We start from the raw sequence: 10,921 nt of genomic DNA, 5'->3' as shown, positions 1-10,921 counted from the left end.
TGTCAAGAGCTTGTTAGTGAAAAGCAGAGCAGGTTTGTATTTTCTGGATGAGCCTTCCTGTGAGCAGCATCCAAAGAGCATGCCTTGGGGCAGCATGTCCTTACAGTTTGGGCTTGGTGCCGGGGAGCTGGTGGATGCACAGTGGGAGGCTCACAGCACAGACCTAGCTTGGCCCTGGCACGGAAGGAGGTGGCACCATACCACACTGGTTGTACCAGACCCAAACCTCACAGGGAAGAGTCAGTCTGAGGTCAAAACACCTGAACCTCAGCATCTTCCACCTAAATCTGAATCCCATCTACAGAAGCCAAGCTACTTCTGTGGATAAAAGCTCTTGGCAAGCAGAAGCTATAGTCCCTAGGACAGCCACAGCCTGTGAAGATTGAGCTGGTAGCTGTGGGCAAAAGCAGTGTCAGTGGGGTGAAGCACAGTGCAGGTCCTGCCCTGCCTGGAGCTGGCAGCAGGATGGACCAACCAGCCCTGAAGCACAGGATGAGTGCAGAGAGCAATCTGCTCTGCTTGACAAAGCATCACCACAGGCAGAGATTTCTGCCTATGATCAGCAAAGAAGGAACCAGCTGTAAAGACACTTAATTAGCCACCCTCAGCTCTCATCCAAGCCCCCAGTGGGATGACTGGGGACCACTCCAGGCTTGACACAACTGCTGTAAGCTAAGCGCTGTCTCTTCAGATGCAGCACCCCTCTTCCAGCCGCCCTCATGCACGAAGAGCAGAACACTGCACGCCTCTGTGGGCACGTTCAGGATTGGGGCACAGCTTCAGAGCAGCACCAGGATGTGAGGGGGATGCTGCAGCACCCTGCTCTCTGCTGTCTATTCCCCAGCTTGCCTAAACCACTCGCTAAGGGCCCCTCACTTCCCTTCTCACACGGTGATCCCTACAGATATCCCAGGATCCCAGGCTGCGCACTTGCCTCACGATCGCTGTACTAGACCCCTGTGTCTTGTTTTGAGTCATGTGCTCAGAGCCCTGAGCTTTAACTCTCAGATCAGCCCAGTCCTTGCGGTATAGGTAAAGTATGTGTGACTGCTCCCCACCAGGCTGCCTCATACAAGAGCAGCCTGTCCTCAGAGCTTTCCAGGGTTGCTCATGCTTTAGAATAGAAAGTAATTTACTGGAGCCTAAGGGGTGTTAGGGAGCCTAAGGGTTGGAACAGGGCTGTCCTGGTCACCCTGGCAGGGAAGCAGAGACATTTGGTATCATATCCTAGGACTGAGGGATAAAGGACCAAGACACGTGCCCAAACACTGGGGTATGTTCCCTGTGAAGCCAGCTATACTCTCCACAGCTCTTTGCTCAGATGTACCACACCTCCTCTCCCAATTTCATGGCACTGCTTGTCATAGGAGAATTCAGCATTTACTGAGTGGAAGAAACTGGCCATAGCCGCTCTGAAGGAAGACTTAAGTAGCCGCCATCCTCCCTCCCCGTGGAGGTAGAAATCAGCTGTGGCCAGACTAGTTGCAAAGGAGTGAAGCACTTGACATGTAGGGATTTTAGGGAGCACCACTTGTTCTGCAGCAGCTAGGTTTGCTGTAGCAGCTTAAAGTACCATAGCATTTGCAGCAGGAGCCCCTGCTTCACAGCACATCTGGAGAGAGGGCAAGAAGGGCCCCCATGCCCCTTCAGAGGATGTTTCTTCACACCCCGCTAAAGGATTGTACCTGGGCAAGCCTCCGAAGCAGCAGCTCTGACGACGGGCGATTCCAGTCGAGAAAGATCTCTGGCGCCAGCGTGACAGTCATTTCCAGCACCCTGAGTAAGCTCACCGACAGGTCAAAGCAGGTGGCGCACACTTTCAGCTGGCGGCTGTCCACAAAGTTCCTCTCCAAGCGCTCTGCCGCTTGCTGGATCTGCCAAGCAACGGAGACAGCTTAACAAGGTGCCCTTTCCCAAAAGGAGGGCCGTGACCCCCAGTCCAGCTCAGCTCCCATGCATGGGAACGCCCAACCCTGAGAGTTGCGTCTTGCACCCTGCTGCGTGTAGGAACACAGGTACCCATCAAGGGCTGCACTTTGCAGCCCCGGGTGGCACACTCACCTCCTGAATCATGCCGATGAACTCAGAGAAAGCCCAGTTCAGCTGGTTGAGGACGCTGTTGAGGAAGCTGGGGGCCAGGTCGCGGTCGCTGCGGAGCAGGTCTGCCATGTGCCGCTGCAGCAAGGTGGAGGGACATGGTTCTGCAACCAGACAACGACAGCTTCAGTGGCCTGCACCCGGAGCAGCCTTGGGCGGGGGGCAAGGGCAGGCTGGGAGGCTGGTCCTGGGCTTGGTAAATGTTGGCTTGTCTTACAGTAAGCAGAGATGGCAGGGCACTGGGAGCTAGGGTGCAAGCACTATTCTAAGCAGCGATCTCGCCTGTTGGGCCTCCAAGCACTTTTTTGCAACGCCAGCCTGAGTTAACCAGGGAAGAGCCCTGTGTGCTTGCTGTTGCCCACGTGCACAGGAGCGCTGCCCTGCAGCTTAGCATCCCTCCCGCTCAGCTCTGCAGAGGCCCACGGTCAGCTCAGCATTAATTAATCCTGATTCCTGTGTGGCAGCAGCTGTCCACAGCCAGTACAGCCAACCCTGGCCTCACGTGGCCATGCTTGTCTGCCAGCATCTGCGGAAGAAGGTATGTAGTAAATCCCACTCCTGAGGGGCTTCTGTACGGAGCTGGGGCTGTCTCTGCCCTCGGCAGGCTCAGGCAGAGCCGCCCATGCTCCCCAGCCAGGTTCAGCCCAAGCACAGACACGTCCCCCTGGTACGTGGCATCTCGCTTCTGGGCTTTTTCACTATCAAGAGCATAGACAGGGTCAGATCCAGCAGCTGGGAAACACAATCAGGGCTGTGTCGGGCACCGGCCTCCATGGACAGGCAGGGAAAGGAAGGGGACACAAATGGGATGGACGCTTCTCAGTAGCAGAAGGACTCTCTGTCAGTGAAAGGCTCACAAAACCATTCAACACTACAAGGGATGGGTACCAGAGTTCAAATCACAGGCTAAAATTCAGGGCTTGGAGAAAGAAACTTGAGCAGACTTACCAAACATAGGGTAAAACCACAGTCTAACTACTTTTCCCTCTACTAGAAGCTATTAGTAAGAGCAGGCAGAGACTCTGGCAGTGCCAGCACTGTAGTGCCCAGAGGAACAAGCTGTGCTGTGACTGCAGAAGGTCTTTGGGGTGGCAGCCTGCTCGGAAGGCCAACACGGGCAAAGGAAACACAGGGTGACCTCCATCACATCCCTAGGGATCAAGAAGCGAGGCATAACTACAGGAAGATCACTAGCTGGGATTAGAAAAGCCAGAGAGGGATGGCAGGAGACCATCAACTCAAATGGGAACAGGATAAATTATTCTGTAAATACCCACTAGCAAGAGCAATGAGATTCTGTTGTTATGGAGGACACGCACAGATGTCTCACAGCGCACAATCACTCTGGGCAGGCCAGTGCCCTGGCTTTGATCCTGCCTAAATGCACATCTTTGGGAGGGATTTCATCACAACAAACGTCTTTGATGTCCTACTCCCACCCGCAAGTACTTTCCCAGCCCTTGGCTACATGTGGCTCAGGGACTGCCTGAGCCAGATGTCCTTTTTACCTATTTAGTGGTCCTCAGTGGATTTATTACTCAGTGTCCCTTGAAATTGTGTAAGCCTTTAGCATTGAACATGTCCCGGAGCAACATTTCGCAGCCCAGTTGTGTGCAGAAGGAGGAATTCGGATTTGAGCTTGGCTTCTACTTGCTTTATTTGATAATATTTATGCTCTGCAACCTCCTCCTTCTGGTGGGAGGGACAGCGAGATGCTGCTCTCCAGTCAATTCCTCCAGTTAGCCATGATTTTAGCCCTTTATGACAGTCTTTCAAACGGGAACACCCTTAGCCCGTGCAATTTCTCATACAGAAACCGTCACATCTTTGTCCCCTTCACCATCCCTCCCTCAGCCTTGCTGGTTCTCCCAGATTTTCTTTGGAGAGGTGGAATCAGAAGCACACGCAGCATCCAAACCACAAGCGCGTGGCAGATTTGTACAAAGACATAATGTGGTTTTGTTTTTGTTCTGTTTTCCTTTCCTCATAGTTGCTGTTGTGTAATTTGTTCTTTTGACTGGACATCAAGCTGATATTTTCCAAAAGATTACAATAGGATGACAGTTCAAGGATAACTCTTTTGTAAGAATTATGGTTCAAGATCCTTAGGAACTTGCTGGTTGCAAGGCGCAAGTGGAGAAGGCCAGGAGTCAACATGGGAGCTCACCTTGTTGTCTTCTCTGTCAATGATGGATGATGGGGCACAGCAGACTCTTACCAAATTTGGAGGTGACACTAAATGAGTCTAGAGGCACTAGAGAAGCACCCTGAGAAACTTGAGGACTAGGATAAAAAAAACTGATTGTATTCATCAAGAAGAAAATTCTGCATCTGGGGAAGAATGACCCCAGTCCTGGCTGGGAAACAACGGTCTGGGCATCGTTAAAGAGGTTATGGTAGATACCAGCTTGGACAGGGGACAGGTGAGGGCTCTTGCTACAACTAAGGGCTGAGTGATGGTAGGAGGATGTACTCAGCAGATCAAGGGGAGGTGTCACCCCTCTGCTTGGCCCTGGGGAGGTCACATCTGAAATACCATGGCTCTTTCCTCAGAAGGGCGCATACACAGGTCCCAGGGAGCCCACCCTGCAATCTTGTCTCTAAGGGTTATGCTCAGCTCGCAGCCCACTGATTTTTAATCACATTTTCCCTTCACGTTCACCACTCTACATCTTGCGATGCTGAGTTCCATCTATGTTTTCTCTCCCAGTCATTCAGAATTGGAAGGTCCTTTTGTAGGGTTAAGATTTTTGTGTCTTCTTTTCCCCAGCCTCTCCTCAACATGTAAAAAGTGCTTTTTATTAAAACTGCTGACATATTAGCCTCCTTCCAGCCTCCAAGTACCAAAGCAGTTCTAGGCAAGGATCACCACTCCTCACGGATGAGCTCTGCGGGTTGCCCTGTTGGTCTGTTGCCAAAGCCTCTTTTACCAATGTCTCAAGTCAGGACAGATTTCAAAATGAATCGCCCAGCCAAAGCCTACCTCATTTGAAGGCAGTTTTGGCTTTCTGAAGGATGCTCTTACGCTTGTAATTACTTGCTTTATCCTGATTTTTAGCCAATTACTATTTCCTCATGGTCTTTTTCCAATAAGTGGTGTGAATTTGCTCCAAATCTCCAATTCTAGGTTCTTAAATGCTTTCCCTGCTGCTGGCAAAGACTGTGCCAGTCTATAAAAGCATTAAAAAGTGGTGCCTCTTGTCAAACTTCTCCAGTTATGTAGGGTTTTTTTAAGGTTTTAAGCTAATACCAGGAAACAGTGGACTTCCTTGGCTTTTGTTGCTCCCCAGAGGATTCTGAATCTAAAGATGCTGGATCACCGCTACTCTTGGAAAGCAACATAAGGAACCAGCCCTGGAATACAGCAAGAGCAGCTTCGTCCCTTGCATGAGTTCGCAGATGATGTTCTCCACGGGGCAATTATTAGCAGCATCCAGAAACCTAGCCCTGGTGCTGTGCTCATCTTCATTTGCAAGATCTTCACCTTTGCTGAGGCATTTCCATCTACCTCCTTCACATCTCAGTTACCACTGCCCTCCTGGGTAAAGACACATCCCTTATGTGTGCCATTTCAGACAGTGACTTCATTTCACAGGGAGTCTGTGGATACTCACTGATGTGGTTACTTTCTTGATCCTGGCAATAGTATGTCATTAGTGTTCTTAAAACTTGTAACTCCCTAATAGAAAAGCCACTTAATCTTGGCTTAGCCTTCACTATGACAGATAAAGATCAGTCATTGAAACAGAAATCGGTGGTTTTCCAAGGCCAGAAATTATGACCTCAATACATTTAATGTGGGCAACAGAGCATGGCCCCAAGCGGTTATAGATACATCCGATGTTTCCACAACAGAAACTTCCCCACAAAAATATAAGCAAAATAGTCAGAGGGAAAAAAAAAATAAATCTAGGGGCGGGGGGGAAACAGTGAATAAAACCAGCCAGTTCTTTAACAAGTTTATCAGGCAGTCAGAAAGCCTCAGTGCTACAGCAAGCACTTGGGTTAAAAGGTTCACTGAGACCAGGATGAAGCAAAGACCTAAGTTAGAATGTAAAACGTAAAGTGAACATAATCAAACATAGCCAGTGGATGATGAAAACAAGGAGAAAAAGGGTAACATAAGGAGAAGACATAAAAGAAACATCCACGATTCGCCACGCTACATGCAAAGTTTCTTCAACTATAGGAAAAAATTCTAGCAGAATTATTAAAAAAAGTAGTAATGGGAGAAAGTCTAACAGTAGCAGAGGCCCATTAATAGATAGAGTTAAAAATTAATAAAGCAGACTAAGTGGAAGCCTTCAATAAGTGCTCCTACTAGGTAATTGTGAAGAAGCAGGGTCATGTACTTTCATCACAGGAGGATAATTATGTACTTTATAGTTTGCTAATGACCCAGGAAGATTTACAACAAGGCTATTTGTGAGACTTCTTGGTCAGCAGCCCAGAGGGATCTCTGGACACCGTAGCATACACAGTATAGCTGGGAGCACAGAGGAGGGAAGCCCCAAATGGACCAGATTCAGAAGCAAAGCACTTCCACCCAACGCTAATCTGATGTTTTGAAAGGATCTAGATGTAGATGTGAAATAGCTGCCGCTCAGTGGCTGTTGGACTGATGAAACAGCAGTGAAAGAGGTAAGTTGGGGTTGCAGTGATCCATGTCACCAGTAAATTGTGCCCGTTTAAAGATGTATTTAGAGAGGACCAAAGGGAATGTTGCAGGGTGAGGCAGAAGGAAAGCAAGCGGCACTCAGGGGATGAGATATCAATAAGGTCGAGTACAAGGCATCAGGATGCCCCAGTGCACGCCTGGGACTCACGCATGCCTCCAAAGCAAAGCACTGGTAAGCAGGCTAACGCAAGTTTTGGCTCCATGACCAGCAGATCAGGGGGGTGTGCCAGCCAGCTAAACACTAGCACCTCTGGGGCTGCTAAAAACATGGGAAGAGTGAACACCAGGGCTCACAAAAAAGCAAAACCCCTTCCTGAATAAGACAGAGGCTGCACTTCCTTTTCACCATTAACAAAGACCAAGAAGTAAGTTTACACTGCTACACAAGCACTTTTGAAGAATAAAATATTGTAATGCACAGTTTAACCCAGCAGAGAAAAGCAGAGCAGCAGCAGTGGAAGGCAGAAGATGAGGTTAGGTACATTCCCGTCGGGAAAAAGTAGTGGATTTATTTCTGAGGGTGAGGAACCACCATCAGAAGGGCTTGGACAGTTCAACTGCCACCAGCTGATGCTTTTGGTGTTGTAAGCTCAAGACAGGATTGCTTCCTGAAAGACCGCTTTAACTTAGGCAATTTGCTGGACTTGGGAAGCGGACGCAGGTGAATTCTCTGGCCCACACTGCACAACAGCTCAGCTAGATGATCTCATGGTCCCATCCACCTACCCTCCACTGCTTGATGGATGCGTGGGCAGAAGGCCTGGGGCACAGGAGCCTTGTGCTGCAACTTGAAGCCACCCTGCAGCTCGGTAAAAGCAAGACAGGCTGGGCCTGGCACAGGGTCACCGCTGCTGCTCACCATGTGTGTGCCGTAACAGCACCCGGCCTTGCCTACAAGCCACAATGAAAGTAAAACAAGTTCCTACAGCAGTCGCCGACCAGCAGTGCCCCTGCCTCTGAACAAGACCCCCATCTGCTCTCAGGAGCCAAGCTGGAGGCAGAGTCCTGCCTGCACAAGAGCTGCTTGGTGCCAGTCGGGCTAAGGAACAACTCGAGGAGCAAGCAGGAACAGACACGGCCTTTCTGAGCCTCTCCCCTGCTCAGGCAGCCATCTCGCTGCTCTCCATCAGCGAGCACAGGCAAAAGGCAGCGTAGGAGACCAGGTGGTCTGTGCCCTGTGTGTTTCATTGATACGGCAAGGCAGTGCCAGCACACCTTCCCCACCTGTGCAGAGTCCTCCAAGGAAGCATCCCAAAAGCATGACAAGGCTGGAGCACCAGAGAAGAAGCATTTGACAAAGCTCCCTTTTTTGAACCAGACCCAGACAAACAGAGATCTCCTTCAGCTCAGCAGTTTGTCCCGTTGTCCCTGCCAATGCTCAAATTGCAACAAGGTGAAGATTGACGGGTGGGAAGGCAGGGGGGTCATCTCCTCCTCCTTCCCTAGGAAGCATCTCAAGGACACATCCGAGTCCCCTGTCCCTCGCCAATTAAATCAGCATTCATTATTGATTTGGTTGTGCCTTAAAATAGCAATCCCAGGAGCAAGTCCCCAGTAGCCAGCCCAGCCTACTCCAGGCTCAGACTGTCCGGAGCCAACCGGACATGGATGGAGAGAGGCCTGGAAAGCTGAGGAACTCTGCTCCTGCCTCAGAGCTCTCTGGGACAGGGGGAGTTCAGTCTCCACCCCATGGGACTGGTGGCAGCCATTTCCAGGCTTGCTTGTGCGGTAAGAGCATGAGGGGACGGTCACAGTGTCTCTCCTGCATGTGTAGCAGGGCTTCTCCATCATCCTCCAAGGATGAGAGGAACCCAAGGCTGGCAGAGCCTGCAGCAGGGCTCTGACCCCAGAGGTAACCCTGATAAAACAGGTATAACAGTGGGTCCATGATGCAGCCTCAGAGACTGCCACGTGGGCGCCAGCCTGCCTGGCATCTCCCAGGGACATAACTGAGAAAAATTATCATTGTGTGAAGCCCTCTGATCCCTGAAGGTTCTCTCTAGACAGAAGAGGGGAAGGAGGGAGCTCTCTAAAGCTACTTCACCAGACAAGAGAGGGTCACATAATAAACTTACTCTGGAAACTAGCAACAGAGAGATCTCCTGGTCACCCATGGGCAGGAGAGAGAAAGAGAACAAGAGTGCCGTTAAAAAAGAGACAAGCAGCTCTCCCCACTGGAAGGGGCTTAGTGTGCACCTCCACATGCCACCTGCCCATGTCAGGCTGCAACACCCTCTGTCCCCCATCCCTGTGCAGCTCTCCAGGAGCAAGGTCTGGCACAAAGCCTTTTCCACAGCAGACGAGTGGTCAGGAATGCATCCAGATGGGCCCAGACCCTGCAAGGGTGAAGCTGGGGACATGTTCTTCAGCTCAAGAGAGGTACCTTCTCCTCTCCACATCTTTGTCAGCCACAACAGAGCTGAGGAACCCCTCAGTACAGTGAGAGTGCCGAGAACCAAACTGCAGTGCCAAAGGCAGGACAGGCTCTGCCAGGCTCTGAGATGCCTGGTTAAAACACTCCCTGCTTGCAAACTTGCCCAGTGCCCTGCCTCCCTGGGCACCCACTCCCTCTCACAAGGCACCTGCCTGGCACGCTCATCAACTCCTCCCCACAGCAGCTGCTTGCTGTGGACATCAGAAAGCCTTCTCCCAGGCTTACATTTTGGGGCAAAGCTCTGGTAAAGATGCAGGCCTGGGCCTCTCTCCCTTGAAGGACAGAATCCCTCTTTGTGATAGACCTAACCAACCACCCAGCATGCGAAAGAGTCACCAGCCAGTGCAGAGAGGCTGGGGATGTCCAGGAAAGGAAATGCTGGCTGCAAAGATCAGGTTGGGATATTTGGCCAGGATAACCCTACTTCAGCAGCCATCTCACCAGCTGGCCTGGTCCATTGTAGGGACAGCTGCTAGGGAACAGGCTGGTCCTCCCTCACCACCCATCATAATCCCGAGTGCCCATCCCCTGCCCCACTCACTCTGCAGGCTGGGGAGGCTGGCATCCTCAGGCTTGGTTTTCAGCAGGTGTGGGAGCCGTGTGTATCTGTACCCAAAGCCACAGCCCTGGTAAAAGAGATAAGGAAAGATCTTAGAGGCTGGAAAACAGTTGAGTTTTGCTGCTACTGGGAAGTGAAGTGTTCAGTGTCCAATCAGCCCCAGACATTGAGAGGGGCAGGGACGCAGGATGCTCACCCGCCACAGCCTGACGAGGATCCAATTGGTCTGTGCCCAGGGTCGCTGCTCATAAGGAGCCAGGAGGTTCTTCATCATGGAGATTCGCCTGTCAGACAAGGACATTGGTCAGACCAAAGGGTTTTAGACAGAGGATTAAATAGGACACACAATAGGATTCATGGAGCTGGGGCAGAGCAAAGCCACTGGCATAAGGGTGAGAGAAGGCTCACAAATAAACTCTAGCACCCTGCTGCAGCTCCTGGACCCTCATCGGTGCTGGGCAGCCCGCCTGTTCCTCCACCCAGCCTTGCCACCACCCGAGCCCTGCCCCAGCTCCCCGGGAACAGGCAGGGCAGCACTTACTGCTCTTCTGGGATCCTCTCTACAGCCCGCAGCGAGTGGGGGTAGCAGACGTAGCTGGCCAACGCCTGCATCAGGGAGTCCCGGATGTCTGAGGAGGAATGAGAAGGGACTAGGCCAGGCACCCAAGGGCACACAGCATACGAGGGAGTACCTGAACACCAGAGGCTGGGAGGGACTGACCCTTACTTAGAGAGGCACACTGTCCCAGCTGATGTGGAGAGTGTACTTATGCTCAGGCAGCTAAGGAATAACCCCAGACTGGACATGCAAGTAGCTGGGACGTGAGTCCTGCTCTCAAAAGGGTATGCTAGGTCATGAATCTAATGCTGGAATAAGCAGGACACACCGGACAAGGGCAGTGCCCAGTGTCTCTTTGTACATGGAGGCATAAAGCACTCAACAGATTCAGCAGATAGATCCCAACAGAAGTCTAGTGAGCCACTGGCAGTGACACTGGCCAGACCTGCAACATTATCACCCCAAAGCAGAGGAGTGCAGCTTTACCTGTGCCCACAATCCTTGAGTCAGCAAAATGCTTGGCCAGGATGGCAGCGAGGCGCATCAGGGTCTCTTCATAGCCTGCAAAGAGAAGGAGGGAGCAGGGGTCACACC

At 51.4% G+C, this 10,921-nt stretch overlaps 1 protein-coding gene across 1 annotated transcript in view; it reads right to left on the bottom strand.

Moving 5' to 3' along the window:
- Positions 1 to 10,921, bottom strand: part of RNF123 (ring finger protein 123) — a 37,746-nt gene that overhangs the window by 2,364 nt on the left and 24,461 nt on the right. The window contains 7 exon segments of the mRNA XM_009702553.1: positions 1 to 9; positions 1,686 to 1,874; positions 2,062 to 2,201; positions 9,751 to 9,835; positions 9,965 to 10,052; positions 10,310 to 10,397; positions 10,814 to 10,888. The exon segment at positions 1 to 9 is cut by the window's left edge and continues 88 nt beyond it. Coding sequence (XP_009700855.1) covers positions 1 to 9; positions 1,686 to 1,874; positions 2,062 to 2,201; positions 9,751 to 9,835; positions 9,965 to 10,052; positions 10,310 to 10,397; positions 10,814 to 10,888 — 674 coding nt within the window.

The sequence above is a fragment of the Cariama cristata genome, unplaced genomic scaffold (assembly GCF_000690535.1).
Source record: "Cariama cristata isolate BGI_N322 unplaced genomic scaffold, ASM69053v1 scaffold20646, whole genome shotgun sequence".
Taxonomy (NCBI): Eukaryota; Metazoa; Chordata; class Aves; order Cariamiformes; family Cariamidae; genus Cariama; species Cariama cristata.
The sequence above is the reverse complement of the archived record's forward strand: the minus strand, read 5'-3'. Positions and strand labels throughout refer to the sequence as shown.